Here is a 17440-nt window from a genome sequence, read left to right as displayed (position 1 = left end):
CTGAGTTCCTTGGAGGCTGATGCTCTGATCATGACTGGGGCAGTGGTGCGCTTTGGGCACACCTTGCCCTTTTTTAGTCTGAACTGGGCTACATTTGAGGTTTTTATACCTAGATTAGACTCTTCTCCCATGCCCCCTCCTCCCCACTCTATTGAATTGGGTTCATTTTCTGAACGATCACATCTGTTTATGTTCCACAGACACCTGCATATCTTGAGATGACAGCAGCTCCTTGAATGCTGTAATCAGTTATTTCTCAACAGAGGAATTGCCAATTTGGTAAATAAAGCTCATTATATAAAGAACATGGAAAATGTATTACACTTGCCTGAGGGGGAAATTGTCAAAGGCAGCCAGATAAAGCAGCCCTGGCATCCTAATCCTCGCAATTTACAGCTGCTAAAATGCAAATTGTAGGTCAAAGCCGGCTTGGGCAGGGAGGGACAAAGGTAGGGGATGCAACTCCTTTTTAAAGCGAGGGAGCTGCGAAGGGACGTTGCCTCCCAACAGTGTTGTTGGAAAAGCGGAATATTGAATCAAGCATTCCTCTACGCCACAGGTGGGCAACCTGCAGACCTTGACCCAGTTTCATGATGCACTCGGCTTAATTGAACGTGGGCCACAAGGAGGGCTAAACGAGGGGAAAGGAAGTACCAGAAAGAGAGAGAGAAATAAAGAGAGACGGCATCTTTCTGTTTCGAGGGCAAGAGTGAGCAGTCGTCAGTGTGTGTGTGTGTGTGTGTGTGTGCAAATATATATATATAGTGGCTAGTATTCATAAGCAAGTCACGCCAAGAATGGAGGCAAGTTTATTTGTACCCACTGTGCCAGAATACCTGTTGCATTATTTTTTGTGCTTTAACAATGCAACCATATTCCTGTTTACTCTGGAGCATTTCCTACTTTGTTCCATAGGGATTGCTCTCTAGTCAGGGTGTTTGGGGTGCAACCCTAGGATTCTACTGCACTTGTACCTCTCCTTCTGGTAACTGCTGCAGGCAAGCTAGTGCCAAACGTATTGCTCTGCTTTCCTTTGGGCCACATCAGCAACGCTGGGCAGCCCAGCACCAGGGATGGAGGAAGGGGGGTGCGGTGGGTGCAGGCTGCCCTGGGTGCCACCACTGAGTGTGTGACAAAATGCCGGGTGGCACTCAACGCAGGGCCTGCAGCGCACCCACGTAGTGGCTTGGGCATGCGCAGGCTCCACGCTGCCCAAACAATCTGCCCACTCCCCAGCTGTAGGGTGGCTGAGTGGGAGGAGGCAGGCAGACTCTGGAGGCCCCACGGTGCGCCCTGCCCGAGTGGCTTCCTCCACCGCTGCCCAGGACCTCCATACACATTGCCCAAGCTTGCGCCCCAGGAAGGTCACTTTGGTTTGACTTCTCCCCTAGAGGTACACTCCATTGTTTCTCGAGACAGGCAAAATGCCAGCTGCTACCACCAATGTATTAGCTAGTTAAAAGCCACCAGAAACAGGTATTACAGGCTAGAAAAGGTGGTTACAAAGCGAATGCAGTGGCATTAGTAAGAGCTGTCTAGCTATGCCTGGTTGGATTAGAGATACTCACTGCCAAACTGTTGGGAATGTCTTGGTTCCTGTGAAGGAAAGTTGCTTTACTCCAGCGATTTCTGAACTTCTTACAGGCAGCATGGAGGGGAAAGGAAGCAGCACAGAGAAAGTTGCTGCAAGGGGTACAAAGTTCTGCTGCATTAAACACGGTCGAGCCTTTCTGCTGTTTGACTTGCCACACCTAGCTCTCTCTTCCAGCCAGGACGTCTGCACTTCTCCACCTAATCCAGAGCTATCCATCCACCTCCTGGCATGAAACAAATGAGATTTTTAATTTACCAACAGCGTCTGGAAGAGTTTCAGTTCTCAACAATGACTGGAAGGCGGTCAAGTCTGACAGTCGGGGCAGCAGAAAGGAGGGAAGAGAGGGATCTCAAACTTTTGGATCAGAAAACAACTGTCAGCACACAGCGGCCATTAAACACATTTTTATTGTTCTTAGGAGGAAGCTTGAGAGGGGAAGGCAGGAATGTCTCTGTTAGTGTCAAAGATACAATCAAACCTGCTTGAGTCAGTATTAACTCAATATACACAGGCTTTGGCATTTCCTTAGATTCCTTGTTTTGAAGGACAAAGGCAATGTCTTATGAAATACAGAGTAACAGTGAAACAAAAAACTTAACAGGCTTTTTTTTTAAATACAAAAATGGAGGCTTATCACTCATGTCCTCCACTAGAAACGAGATCTATTCATGGGAATTCTTCTCTCAGTGGAAGAGAGATAATGATGGTGGCGACATACATTTCGCAGAGCATAGCTTTCCCTCCAAACGCAGGGTCCTTCCCCCTCAAGTCCAAATCCATCAATTAAGACTGATACATGCAGGCATCTGGATATGGATTCATGGTGATTTTGTGGACCACCATGGACAGAAGGCACTCATTTGCATCAGCATGACTCCAAAAGAATGCTGGGCTTCTAAGAGCTTCTGTGGTCCCCTGCTTTCTGCACTTTGCCAGCAGCTGGGCTTTAATCGAAGTGGACCAACAGTTCCTGAGAAAAGAGAAATGAAGAAGAGGAGGTGCATCATTACTTATTCAGCTGCTGAGTGAACCATGTAGCAAGAAATGACTTCCAAAAAGATTATGGAAGAGCAATCTCAAAATCTGTTGGTTTTCCTTTTAAGAAAACATGTTGTCCTTTAAATTTGTGACAACAATTGGGATTTTTGCATATTTAGAGATTTCAGGCAAAAAGAATATCAACTGGCACATCTCAACAAATAATTTTTTTCTGACTTAAAACTGCCTGTATAGATCTAGTGATGAGATATGTTGAAGTTTACATGCAATTCGGTGAAAAACAAACCACAACTCCATCACAGAATTATCAGACAACAAGTACCAGTCCCTAAAGATGAATGAAAACAAGGTCAACCCCTGGCTTCCTAATCTGTAGCTCATATCCCAAAAGGTTTCTGTGTACAAAAGCATCAGTTCATGGCACTATCAATCAGTAGAAGCTGCTCCCGATGGAAGCTTGATAAAATTACTTCTAAGCACAACATGTTGTAGATGGAAGGAATAATTGCTACTTTCCCTCTCCCTAAAAATGCATGTTGAGCTCCTGAAGGTTATGAGACCGGCGCTGCTTGGAAGCTGAAATGCTTTCAGTTCAAGGCTTGTTACAAACTACAAAGTCTACTGAAGTGAGGTTGACTGCAGCTGCATGGCATGAAGACTTTGTCCAAACTTTTTGCCTTGATTTCACCAATCCTGAGAAGATTGGATCAAGAATCCACGCTACAAACAACTCCTTTCCTTGATTTCAACAGCAATGAAGACCTCTTTCTTCAATAGTATAACAAAACCTACCAGGATTCCAAAGAGCTATGTTACACAATATTCCCAACCTGCTTTGCCCTGAAAGAGGCAACAATTCAGACATACATAATATTAAACCCCAGATTAGCATTACATGTGCAAGCATGTCCCCTTCCCCGTTCGTGGCACTTACTTTATAGTCCTTCCATGCCAGTCAAAAGCCATTTTAAAAAATCGCAAGCTTTTTAGAAGCAAATTGAATTCTGCTGTTTTATGCTGCTTTTTATGATTTTGTGGCTTTTAGCTTATATTATTTTTGTTTCTGTATTTTAATTTATATTCATTTTGTAAACTGCCCTGGGAATGTAATATAATAATAAAAACCAATCAAGAAAAATGCAGGCCATTTCTCCAGCAGCTTTATTGGAGAAGGTGTAATTTGCTTTTTTGCTATTTCTCCTGCGCACAACAGATGCAAATGGACACCTTGTCAAGCTGGCCATTGTGACAATTTCAACTGCTGTCCCTTGCTTGCTACTAAAATGGGTTAAGCAGCGGAGCCTCCATACAAATCCTTCAACTCAATGGAGTACTGCTGCTTTCAGAACAGTATTATGTAAAATCGTCCCAGGGTTAGGCACATTATACATGTAGAAGGGCATAATAAGACGACATGCCACTTGTCACAACACTGCCAAGTTCTCTGCTATTTCTCCAGCATTTGTGGACTGTGTGATGCCCACCTTCACCCCCCACATTGTTCAGATGAGCAGTAGCGATGCTGCTGTCAGGAGGGTAGCCTCATGGCACCATGGCCAAACATGCTAGTGGTTAAGGATTGCTCTTGGCAGAAGACTATTTCATGGCACAGCCACATGAACTAGAGATGCTTGCCTACATTTTGATGAAAAACAGTAGCCACAAAATCCATGATTAAGACTGGCGAACAGCTACCTTAACAGTCAAGGGCTTAAGAGGCTCTGGCCATGGAGCCAACTTGCCTCTTAAGTGGGCAGGATTGATGCTACTTTTTAAAGAAGAATTTCCCTAGGCTATACTTGATCTGTAGAACAATTACTTTTCCTTCTCCAGTGCTGCTAACCTTTCTTCTCCAAGCCAACAGACACACTCGCAAGCAATTACAAATCCACCCCCCTTGATAGCTGCTAATCGTAAGCTGAATAACCCCTGCTTTCTTGGGAGGGTATGTCCCCTGCAAAAAAAGGGAATGCTATTTAGTGAATTGGGATGTGTGCATGTGTATTATAAGCTTATATTTGAATAGGAGGCAAGAGAGGGTTTTTTTCTTCTTCTTTTCAAGGAGGAAAGCTAGCCGGGGTTGGCACAACCTACCCTGCAGCATCCCCTGGAGAGTAGGCAGAGACTGGAGCATGGGGCTTTGGGGATAAGAAAGTCAAGACTCTGGCTTCCTGAGAGGAGGGATTAAAGGAGACAAAACAGGAAAAAGGCAGGGGGGCCTACGGGACAGGAGAGGATACTAAAACAGGAGACTGGAATGCTAAACAACCAGAGGCATGATGATACAGAATTCCTGCCACAGGATTGATAGGGCAGTCATAGGGAGTAAAAGTGAGCACTGCGAGCCAATTCACACAGCCACCCTAAGTCCAGACTGCAAGGTGCCAGTGCGGATTTCTTAAGAGCTATCCTCAAGAGCTGAAACAACTGTTGGAAGGGGCACCTTTGTTCTTGCCAGAGCAAAATTAATGGCCAAAGAGAAGTGCATGCTTGCACTGGTGATTGCCAAATAGATCTGGGGCATAACCAGGCATTAGCACACACCCTGATCTTCTGCTCCTCCTAAACTACAAGGGTAAGTTTGTCTATTCAAGAAGACAGCTGAGGTATGCCAAGGTGTGTGTGTCCCCGTCTTGTTTCCTACAGTCACCTGCAGAGCAAAGCCAAAGGAGTCAAGGGTCATGTGCAGGGTACCCACCAGAGCAGACTCCTGATAACCCACTTCTATTCAAAGATACCAGCGGCATGAGACACCAGAGCAACACTATACAGCGGTAGCTTGTTGGGATTCGCAGGATACTGGATAAGTCTGCAGGCTTCAACAGGATGATGCAATACTCTGCTGGGTCAGAGTGACTCAGCAGAGTGTGATTAGTGTAATTGGCTATCACCTGTTTTAAAAAGGAAGGCCTGTTTAACAGTAGTGTGGTGGTTGTGCTGTAGTGTGGTGGTGCTGTGGTGGAGAGTATTCGTTTGTAAGTACTCTGTATGGACTGTTTCTTTTGTAAATGCCTGTATATAACTCACATTAAAAAGGACTGCACTGAAAAACCTGGAACTCTTAGTGCTTTGCTGAAAACGCCGCGTGGAATACGCGACAGGGTTATGGGCCCAGCACGCTTCCGCTGCGCAAGAGTACAGGTGGCAGTTATCTAGCCGTGGGTGCTGGAGGTGAGCTGCAGGGATGGAGCAGTCCAGAACTGGCGTGTTGCTGGAGAAGCTGACGGCCACGAACTACAGCAGCTGGTCGGTCTGCATGCAACACTTCCTCAAGCGTGAGGGCCTGTGGAAGGTGGTGGAAACTACACCGCAGCCCCCTGAGGAGGATGAGGACGACGATGAAAAGCTGGCACTAGCAGAGGCCCAGCTTGAAAAGGATGAGAAAGCTTTGGCTACGATCATCCTTGGAGTGGACGACAGCCAGCTAGTCTACGTAGCTGATAAGGTGACGGCAAGTGAGGCGTGGAATGCGCTCAAGGCTGTCCATGTGAGGAAGACAGCTGGCTCACTGATAACACTGACCAGGAGACTGTACCGGTGTCGGAAGAAACCGGGGGACTCCCTGGTAAACCACCTAAAATTCCTAACAGGCTGTTTCCAGGAGCTAGCCTTAAGAGGGAGGCCTGTGGGGGAAGAGGACAAAGTCTTTATAGTCCTGAGTTCCCTTGATGACAGCTATGATATGCTGGTCAACTCCCTCGAGTCTGTAGAGACTGATAAGCTGACTCTGGAATACGTGACCGGACGGTTGTATGCAGAGGAGGACAGGCGTGCAGAGCGAAAGATGACCTCAGCCCAGCTGTTGGAGCATCCCAGAGGGAACAACAGCCGGGAAGAGCAGAGGTGTCGGGAGCCGGAGAAACAGCCAGGAGGAGCTGCTGCAGACCAGCCGGTGGTCAACAAAGTAAAAAGGTGTTTTTGCTGCAAGTCCAGTGGACATCTGCTGCGGGACTGCCCGAGAAAACAACAAAAACAGCGGAAGTACAAGTGGCAGCAGAGAGAGTCTACCGCTTGGGTGTCTGCAGATGGTCAAGAAAATGAGGAGCTGTGGGTTCTGGACAGTGGAGCTTCTCAAACCTTTTGTAAAAGAAAAGGATTGCTAACTGATGCTAGGGCTTCAAACAAAAAACATGTAAGTCTTGCTACGGGCCAGAAAGCTAATGTGGTTTGTGAGGGGGAGGTTGTGTTCCCACAGCTGGGACACACATTCAGGAATGTGTTGTGTGTGCCTAGTCTACAAAACAATCTCCTGAGCATTCCTGATTTGGCAAAAGCAGGCTTTGAAGTAAATTTTGTGGGAGACCAGTGCCAGATAAAGCAAAATGGGGCAGTGTTGGCAAATGCTAGCCTTAGAACTAATATGTATGTACTGCAGTATGAATCTAAGGTTGCAAATGTGCAAAATGTCCCGACCCATGATATGTGTATTCATCTCCTGCACAGGCGTCTGGCACATGCTAGCTATAAGGTGCTAAACAAAACATTGGAGTTGTGTGGGGGGATGAAAAACATAAAAAGTTGTGATAATTACTTAGACTGCAATATCTGCAAGGAGGTTAAAAGCAGGGCTTGCCCAGTAGCAAGAGCAAGCCAGAGAGAAACCAAGAAACCACTGGTGTTGATTCATGCTGATGTAACTGGTCCTTTTCCACCTAGTGTCTCCCACAACAAATACTGTTTAATCCTAGTGGATGATTTTTCTAGATTTGGCTGGGTCTATCCATTAAAGCAAAAGTCTGACGTTGCCCAAACTTTGAAGTTCTGGGTAAGAAGGGTAGAAAGGCAACTTGGTGAAAAGGTGTCCTCTATTCAATCAGACAGGGGAGGGGAGTTTATGGCAAGCTCCCTAAGAAACTGGTTGCGTTCCCAAGGGATTAAACATAGGCTTACCAATGTGGCCACACCTCAGGAGAACGGAGTAGCAGAGCGTAGGGGAGGTGTCTTGCAGACACAAATGAAAGCATTGTTAGCAGATGCAAATCTTCCAATTAAGTACTGGGCTGAAAGTATTAAGACCGCGAATTATATTGGGAATCGCTTGTGGTCAAGGGTAGTAGATGACATACCCTATAAAATTCTCTATAACAAAAGTCCCAGTTTGCAACATTTAAGAATCTTTGGGACTAAGGCATGGGTTGACATACCTGTGAAAAACCGAAGAAAAGGTGGGAAAAGGGCACAGCAGTTGCTATTTCTTGGGTATGAAAGTGGTACGAAAGCCTACAGGTTTGAAGATGATAAAAACCTTTTGAGTTATAGTCGATCAGCCAGCTTTAATGAGCAAAGAAATTGGCCCAAGATACATGCAAACCTGCTGCCAGGAAAAGTTTTACTGCCGAGCATACCTGATAAGGCAGCTGAAACAAAGCTAAGAATTGGCAGCTCTCCCAGAGAAACTGAAAGGGAGGAAGTAAAGGTTGAACATTTTTCTCCAGCTGCTAGCATGGAGCAGGGGAGAGAAGAAAGTGCAACAGGGACAGGAGGAGGTAGATCTACAGAGTCAATCCACCCCAAAAGCAGTCCTGAAGGTAGCCCAGGGGGTGAGATTAATGAACCAAGGAGGTCTGCAAGAAGTAATAAAGGTCAACCTCCAGACCGTTATGGGTTCCCAGCCACCATAAACCAGGTTTGTGTAACTGAGCCAGAAAACTTTGAAGAAGTGCAAGAGTTACCTACTCTAGAGAAAGAGGCGTGGTTAAAGGCAATGCAGGCAGAGTATAACTCTCTGCTAAACAACAATGTGTTTGTACCTACAGAATTGCCTGAAGGTAAAAAGCCCATAAGCTGTAAGTGGGTTTTTAAAGTGAAAAAGCTGGCTGATGGTAGTTGTCAGAGGAAAGCCAGGTTGGTTGCACGGGGCTTTACACAGAGGAAATTGATACATTATGATGAAGTGTTTGCCCCAACAGCAAAGGCTGAAACAGTAAAATCAGTTTTAGCAATGGCAAGTCTAAGAGGGTTAAAAGTTAATCATTTTGATGTTGCCTCAGCATATTTAAATGCTCCTATTGACGCCGAGGTATATTTACAGCAAATACCAGGTTATGAGCTAGAAAAAACAGCATGGTGTTAAAACTGCAAAGGGCACTATACGGTTTACACCAAAGTGCACGTCTATGGCATGAATGCATAGACACAACTTTGAAAAAGATGGGATTCAAACAAAGCCTGGCTGATTCCTGTTTATATTCAGCAATGGTGCAAGGAAGTGTTTGTTATTTACTTTTGTATGTTGATGATATCTGTCTAATAACAACTGCACAAAAGCAAGTGTCTTGGTTTATAAACAGCCTAGGTAACAAATACAAACTGAAGTATTTGGGAGAGATTCAGAATTACTTAGGAGTAGAGGTTCAGAGAAATGAAGAGGGCATTTACTCTCTGAGTCAGAAGGAAAAAATCGAAAAGTTACTGAAGACATATGGAATGGAGAGGGCAAATGAGGTTGACACTCCCATAACTACCCAGTACAAAAATGAACCAGAAGGGCAAAAATGTGAGAATGTAACAGCGTTTCATTCTCTGTTGGGTTCTCTGTTATATTTAAGTTGTTGGACAAGACCCGACATAACATTGGCAGTGCACATGTTAAGCCAAAGAAGTGCAGACCCGGCTCAGAGAGATTGGGTAGCACTTAAAAGAATCCTAAGGTATCTGAAAGGCACAAAAGATTACAAACTGGTGCTGGATACAGGACATGATCAGCAAGTGTATGCATACGCTGATGCCAGCTGGGGGGACAGAGAAAATGGAAAGTCTACCACTGGCTATGCCATATATATTGGAAATGCCCTGGTTCAGTGGAAATCCCAGAAACAAACATTTGTTGCCACAAGTACTTGTGAAGCAGAGTACTCAGCCATAAGCGAATGTGTATCACAAATAGAGTGGTTTGCTTGCCTAACAAAAGAGCTTGGAATACCTTCTGAAATGCCAATCACTGTGCTAAGTGACAACATGGCTGCACAACAACTTGCTAACCAACAGAACTTTAAGAGCAAGAGTAAACATATTGCGATAAGATACGGAAATGTGAAAAATGCTTTGGAAAGAAATGTGTTAAAGGTACAGCACTGTAACACAAAATGTAATGTGGCAGATTTGTATACAAAATGTTTGGATGCTCCTAAATTTCGAGACTTAAGAGAATTATTGGGTCTCAAGCCTTTGACTTAAGGAGGAGTGTTGGGATTCGCAGGATACTGGATAAGTCTGCAGGCTTCAACAGGATGATGCAATACTCTGCTGGGTCAGAGTGACTCAGCAGAGTGTGATTAGTGTAATTGGCTATCACCTGTTTTAAAAAGGAAGGCCTGTTTAACAGTAGTGTGGTGGTTGTGCTGTAGTGTGGTGGTGCTGTGGTGGAGAGTATTCGTTTGTAAGTACTCTGTATGGACTGTTTCTTTTGTAAATGCCTGTATATAACTCACATTAAAAAGGACTGCACTGAAAAACCTGGAACTCTTAGTGCTTTGCTGAAAACGCCGCGTGGAATACGCGACATAGCTTGGCCCAACTCTGATGGACTGTGAGCACCATGTGTGGAGGTAGAAAGTGGAGCCAGCAGGAAAGTATTCCACCACTGCACCAAGTTTCTCCTTATGACCTCTGATCAACGGTGTGGCTGTGGTCTTCTCGCTAGTATCAAGTTTCATATGTGCTGCGAAAGGAGGGGTGCTCCATAGTCTATATCTCTGGCTGCAATCTGAAGTGGTCTGTAGTCTGGCTACATGTTTAATACCTCAAGTGAGGGCTAAACTATCCATAATGTGCAGTTCTGTGCAAAATTCCACTCACACATAAAAATAAATAAAATTAAAGCAGCCACAGGAACAAGAATAGTGAATACTCTGTATGTGGTGAAACAGAGAGAGATCCTGATTATTTTCCTTCCCACTATTGCCCCTCAGCTGCTTTTCCCTCTACAAGGGAAAAAGATACAGCTCTTCCTATCATTTTACCCCAAAAAGAAAAGCAGTTCTGGGGTGATTTTTAGCTAGAAAACACCCCTCCTCACCCTACTGGTCCTCTACGTAAGATTACAGGCTCCCTCAGCCAATTTTTACTTTTAAAAAAAGCATGTAGAAATCTGTAGACAACTGCTTGAAAGGCAGTTTGGGCCCAAGAACCAGCCCAGAGAGGCCTACAGTTAAAAAAATAAAATCACTTGGATCACAGAACTGAATCCAAGCAGACATGCAATATGCAAAAGGTCTTGGCTTTGTCTTGTCAAGCATGGATTGCCCTAAATGCATGAATGTTGTTTTGCCTGAGGTTGTGGTGATTTGGACGCCTGGGGGCATTCTTAAGTGAAAGAATCAACATACCTTATAGCTGTTATTTCAGCACATGGCGTGCATGTTCACCACAGAATGATTTCCACCTCCCTCTCATCCCAACGCAAGGATGCAATTCTATTGCTCTGAAGTCTGGGAGCTGACTTTCACTCTTACTGCAACTTCTCAGCACAAGGCAACCTCTAGTACATCAGGCCACAAATGGGAGCTCAAGCAAATTAGATGGAGAACGCCAGCCGGACCCGGTGCTTGTTCTATTGGTTCTTTGTGTTCCGAATGGCATAGAGGCCACCAGTTATAAGAGATGAGTCAGGATGCACTGTGACTTAACAAAGGGGGGGGGTCTCCCCATCCTACTGCTTTCACTTGCTCTGGGGCATAAAAAGACTAGAGCAATACCGTTTCCTTGTCACCTGTACTTTACAGAATAATTCACATCATCTGCTAATCTTTAGCTATTCTGAGCCTCACCTGTTTGTTCATGCATTATAACATATTGATTTACCTGGGACAATTGCTCTGATCACCGTTATCACCCAGAGAGAGCCTAAATCATTAGCCCATTCATAGGAAGTGTTTTTCACCAATTGCGAGCCTCCGCAATTCTGGAAAACTGTTAAAGAAAGACACCCAAGCCTGGACCCCAGTTCTCTCCCAAAGTGGCCTCTTCCAATGACTCATTGTAATGAACAAAACCTCTATTATGGACGCAAGCTGGAAAGCACTGGGGAAGAAAAGAATGAACATAATTCTGCAAAGGGTCACCACTGAGAAGATGACTGCTAATTAACATTGGCATCAATACTAAGGCTGTTTTTTGCTAAATTAATGTTAATTGCATTTAATCTTGCTTTCACCATTAAATGAAAGAACCAGGATACAATAGCATGAATACCTATGTCGAGCAGTGGATTTTATTATTATTATTTACAAAAAAATAAAATAGTGAAACTGTTTCTCTTACAAATCCATATTCCATATGTTCCCACTTTTAAAGAGCAGCAAGGGATTCTTTAGCATTTTCAATGTACAAACTACTTACACAACCCTGTGTGGTAGGACATCAATGTTTTTATTTTACAATTGTAATAAAAGCCCAAGGTCAACCCATGAGCCCAGAGCCAAACAAGAATAGGCACTGAAATCTCCTTCTCTTGTCCACACCAGTTGCAAAGAACTTTACTGGAAGAATTCATTTTTCTCACTGATCTGTCAGCACAAGCATTTTTGCTTCCCGAACAGAATTATCTCCTCTCTCCTCCTCCTGTTCACTGTTCTGGGGGTTATCTTGACCCTCCAGAGTGGATTTGGGGGAGGTTTGGGGGGTCTGTGGGAGTAGGGGCAAAAAGCCTCATTGTGTTAGTGGGAGCCCTTGCACTGAGTTCTGCTGGCGTGGCAGGTTAGTTGGTTTGTGCAATTAAAGTGGGTTACAGGGTTCAGCCTTGCTAGTATAACAAATTATTTATTTATTTATTTAATTTAATCTTTCAATTTATATACTGCCCTTTAGCAAAAGATCTCAGGGAGGTGTACAACAATAGAATCACATTACAAAGCATTAATGATAAAAACCTAGTAAAAAGCATATTTACAGGCAGCTCAATAGTAAAATAATCTTAATAATAACAGTCTCCCGCCCCCCCCTTTATTCCTCTTTATCCGCCATAGGCATGGGTAAAGAGGAATGCTTTTGCCTGATGTCTAAAGACATGTAATCATGGTGCCAGGTAAGCACCACCCACTAGCATAGGAGCCACCACTGAAAAGGCCCATTCTCTTGTTGCCACCCTCTGGATCTCTCTGAGAGGGGAGACATAGAGAAGGGCGTCAGATGACAAGCACAGGGTCTGGGTCAGTTTCTATGGGGAGAGGCGGTCCTTAAGGTACTGAGGTTGTGAGCTGTGTAAGGCTTTATAGGTTAGCACCAGCACTTTGAACTGGGCCTGGAAACTAATCGGCAGCCAGTGCAGTTGTGCCAGGATTGGTGTTTAAGCTCAAACTGTTTTGTTCTAGTGAGCAATCTGGCCATTGCATTTTGCATCAAATGTACAAGATTGTTTCTGAACCGTCTTTAGAAGCAGCCCCATGTATAATGCACAGCAGTAATCTAACCTAGAGATTACAGAAATTAGGCTATCCCTGTCCCCAGATAGGGGAGTAGCTAGACCACCAGCCGAAGCTGGCAGAAGGCACTCTGGGCCAACAAGGCCACCTGGGCCTCAAGTGACAGGAGTGTATCCAGGAGCACCCTCAAGTTACGTACCTGCTCCTTAAGAGGGTGTGTAACCCCCTTGAGAGCAGGCAATCTTCCACCTATCCGGTCTAGGGAACCACCCACTAACAGTGCCTCATGTCTTATCTGGATGGAGCTTCAGTTTATTGGCTCTCATCCAATCCATTACCGAGGCAAGACACTGGTCCAGCTCATCCACTACTACTGCACTTTAAAAAAAAAAGAATTTGGAATTTCTGTGGTTTGGAAAGGAAAGAGGAAACACAATGAAAACTGTAGGATGTATAAATGACATGTAAACACCCTGCAAGCAAATCAGGGTGCAGGATGAATGCTCACTGTCATATTAATGCCCTGCAAACAAATCAGAATCAATGTTCAATAAAGGCAGGGTCTAAGCTCTGTAAGCTTTGTGCAAGCAAATCAGGCTGAATTCTCAATAAATAAGTTGCCTGAACTATTCCGCATTCTTCTACAAATGCACAACATAAACACCACCACCACCTAGCTCACTGGAATAGAAATAGTTTATAAAGCAGATGAGAAAACTTTGACTATACCTTCCTGGTGCAACTGGATTAACCTCTACTCTTTTGCGAGTCCTCCTGGACCCCAGGAGGGATAAAGGAATCCAGTTGGTACATGATGTTTTCTAAAGTGGAATAATGAAAACCTGCACAGATTCCACTCTAGTTTTAAGGGGATTAAAATGGGCTTTAGTAGTGTTTATGACTAAGAACTCTGCTAGCAGCAACAATGAAAGAATACCCTCCTTTCCAAAAGTGAAAACCAACAGAAATTCAACCAGCAGCACAACAGAACCCCATTTATACAAAATGTAACCTAAAATAAGTTACAGAGAAAAGGGCAAGCAGAAATAGTGGGTGTGCAAAATACTACACATGCCACCTCTCTCTGTGTCTGTTCACACAGGTGTTTGCAGCTTCAGAAAATGGAGACTGGAAGATGGTGGCCTTCCAAAGACCTAGAAGCATTCAAGTTGGACAACGACTGTCTGAAGTGGGGAGTGCTTCCTTAACCAATGAAGGGTAACAAAGCTAGTGCACTCATCCTCGCTGCCTACCTGGAATAGAATGATGGCCATAATGAATCCCTGTATGTGTCCTCTGGGGTGTGTGCTGATATCCAGAAGGTTCTGTTTGGATGGGAAGGCAATGTGTGTCTCCACCTGAATGTTGTATATCAAGGGCCTTCTCCTGCTCATCTTCCTGAGTAGGAGCAGGGCTACAGTCTTGAACTGGCTTCCCCTTTTCTCCCATGCCCTCATTTACATGAAAGTGAGGGGCCCCATGTAAAAATAAATGGAAATGGGACCCCCGCCCCCACAAATTCTAGATCCCAAGTCCTGAATTCATTATATAGTAGCAACAGTGGAAGAAAATATTAGAATCACTTTAAATAGTCCCTTAAAAACTCCTCCCCTATTACATTTGAGTTACCCTGTTACATTTGCTAGTCTGCTCAGTTAGTCTCTGTGTAAACATATTTCAAAGTCTCATGTGTTTCGTTTCTTGGCTCTTGCTTCATTTAAATTTCTGAACCTTGAAGCAAGACCAGCCATTTTTGCTCTTCAAACTCATCTAGTGAATGCACTGGCTCTGGCAGCGGGGGTGGGGGGTGGGGAAGAGATAGTCTTGAAGAGGAATATCCTTGGAAGATGTTCCTAATTCTATTTCTGCTCCGTGATATAGTGAAATTTCACCCAGAAGTATTATGAGCTCGACTGCCTTTATTTGTTTAACAGTTCACATTTTCATTAAGCTGTTGCCATTCGGCAGCCAGTAATTTTATTTGTATGATAGCCGTATTCATCTCGTGCCTACAGGTGCTGATGTTGCTCTCTCTCTCCTCCTTGGCAGAAAGGGAGCGTGCCGGCAAATGTGGAAGCAATATGAATCTGAGAGAGATCATCCATCTGTAGGTACCCAAGAAAGAGGACCGTCAATATGAGCAAGATGGCAGCCCCAGGCTCTGCCCTTTGGGTGAATTTACATACTGTATGAAGAAAACTAATTTTTACTGTGCAAGCGAAGCCACCAGAACAAATGTTTTCTCTAAGTGGACTTAACTACATCAGGCCACTGTTGAAATCTTCATTCAGCTCCACAGGCCTAGCAACTGAACTGCTTAAGCACATTTCTCCCTCCCAATCTGGCATACCCCAAACACAGAAGAACAGCATAAAAATAGGGAATGTGAGTCAAACGGCCCTGCCTGCCAGTGCTCCAACTTCCTGCCTGACGTGCCCTGAGAGAGGAGAGCCGGCCTAGGACAGGACTGCAGCAGACTGATGCTGTCAGGATTACAATGTGAGCAAGATGACAAACTGGGTTAGTGCTAAGATTAAACACCCTCTCTTTATGAAGAAACGCACAAGCTACACTTCTGAAACAAATGTCTCTCAGTAAAGATTTTGACAAGTAGAGTTTCTTTTTAAAGATACGGGTGCACTACGGCAAGTCACACCAAATGTCTGGAGATACGTGAGTTGTGACATGGATACGTCTTTGAAAGAAGCCTTTTGAACTTTGAAGCTGTTCCTGGAGTTCTTTTACTGGCTTTCTATCATCATCATCATCATCATCATCATCACATTTGCATGTACTTTCCAAATCAGGCATGATTGAAAAATGCCCAATATCTCTTAAAAGTAAGTAGGCACAGTTTTCACCTTCTGAATAAGGCAATTTCTTCTACAGTGGTACCTCGGGTTACATATGCTTCAGGTTACAGACTCTGCTAACCCAGAAATAGTACCTGAGGTTAAGAACTTTGCTTCAGGATGAGAACAGAAATCGTGCTTCAGCGGCTCGGCAGCAGCAGGAAGCCCCATTAGCTAAAGTGGTGCTTCAGGTTAAGAACAGTTTCAGGTAGAATTTAATGAAAATGATTTACAGGTGGTACATAACACCAGTCAAGCTTGCAAAAATTTATCATCTGCCCGATAACAAATGTTGGAAATGTAATGAAACTGAAGGTACTTTTTTTCACCTTTGGCGGACATGCCCAACGATTAAGGCATTCTGGGAGATGATCTATAATGAAATGAAAAAGGTATTTAAATATACCTTCCTGAAGAAACCAGAGGCCTTCCTCCTGGGCATGGTCGGCCAACTGGTGCCAAAGAAAGATAGAACTTTCTTTATGTATGCTACAACAGCAGCAAGAATACTTATTGCAAAGCACTGGAAGACACAAGATCTACCCACCAGGGAAGAATGGCAGATGAAGCTGATGGACTACATGGAATTGGCGGAAATGACTGGCAGAATCCGAGACCAGGGAGAAGAGTCGGTGGAAGAAGATTGGAAAAAAATTAAAGTATATTTACAGAAATATTGCAAAATTAATGAATGCTAGAAGGATGTTGGAATGAAGTTATATGGTTTTAGCAGAAATGTAATAAAGAATTAAGTAAAAGTTGATTGATAATGGACAAAAATGGAAAAATTGAAGGATAGACTGTTAAGATAAATTATAGAACAAAAATTGAGAAAGATGGAAAGAATTTGCTGAAATAGTTAACTGAACTAGAATACAAAAAGGGAGGTGTGAGGAGGTCGAGGAAACAAGTAAATGAAATGTAAAGATGTGGAATATTGGATGTGTTTTTAAATGTTTTTGTTTTTAAACGTTTTTGCTTTTTTGCTTCGATGTACTGATTTTTTTTCTTTTTCTTTCTTATTCTGGTTTTCATTTTCTTTTGATGTATTGTATTGTAACTTTTTACTGTCTTCCTTTTTTCTCTTTTTCTGTAATTGTTAAACTTTTAATAAATATCATAAAAAAAGGAACAGTTTCAGGTTAAGAACGGACCTCCGGAACGAATTAAGTACTTAACCCGAGGTACCACTGTAATGCCAAAGAGCAATGACAGACAAGGAGGAACCGACAGGTTTAAGTCAGAGCCAGGCCAGAGGCTCAGGAGGCCAGCCCCTGCATCTGACACCAAAGTGCAAAACGAAAATTTTAATGGCTTACTATGAAGGACGAACAAGAAGGATTGTAAAGTACCTAACGCAAGAAGAGAACCATCTAAATGAAAATGAACAGTAAGCAGCAGCTTGTACAGTGCAGGAAGATGGGAAGAAACATATTCACAATCCACAATATAATCACACAGTCCTCTCACAAAGACCCTAGCCATTGCAGAGAACAACTAGTTTCCACTCCTCGATACAGGTGCAAATTTCTTTTCTGTGGTGAATAACGAACCACTTACGTGCAATCATATGCAATACAACTAAAAATAATAATGGAGACAGAAAGAGAAGGGGAGGCAGGGAGGCAGCCTTG

At 43.8% G+C, this 17440-nt stretch overlaps 1 protein-coding gene across 4 annotated transcripts in view; it reads right to left on the bottom strand.

Moving 5' to 3' along the window:
• Positions 1-1982: 1982 nt before the first annotated feature.
• Positions 1983-17440, bottom strand: part of CHCHD6 (coiled-coil-helix-coiled-coil-helix domain containing 6) — a 195192-nt gene continuing 179734 nt past the window's right edge. For 3 of the 4 annotated variants that reach the window (XM_083489414.1, XM_083489416.1, XM_083489417.1), the window contains one exon: positions 1983-2564. In XM_083489414.1, the coding sequence (XP_083345540.1) occupies positions 2378-2564 (187 nt within the window). In that variant the 3' untranslated portion in view covers positions 1983-2377. The remainder of the gene's footprint in view (positions 2565-17440) is intronic. The other variant, XM_083489415.1, reaches the window with a different exon arrangement.

This window comes from Podarcis liolepis (genome assembly GCF_965112155.1).
Source record: "Podarcis liolepis genome assembly, chromosome: 2".
Taxonomy (NCBI): Eukaryota; Metazoa; Chordata; class Lepidosauria; order Squamata; family Lacertidae; genus Podarcis; species Podarcis liolepis.
This window is presented reverse-complemented; position numbering and strand designations above follow the sequence as displayed.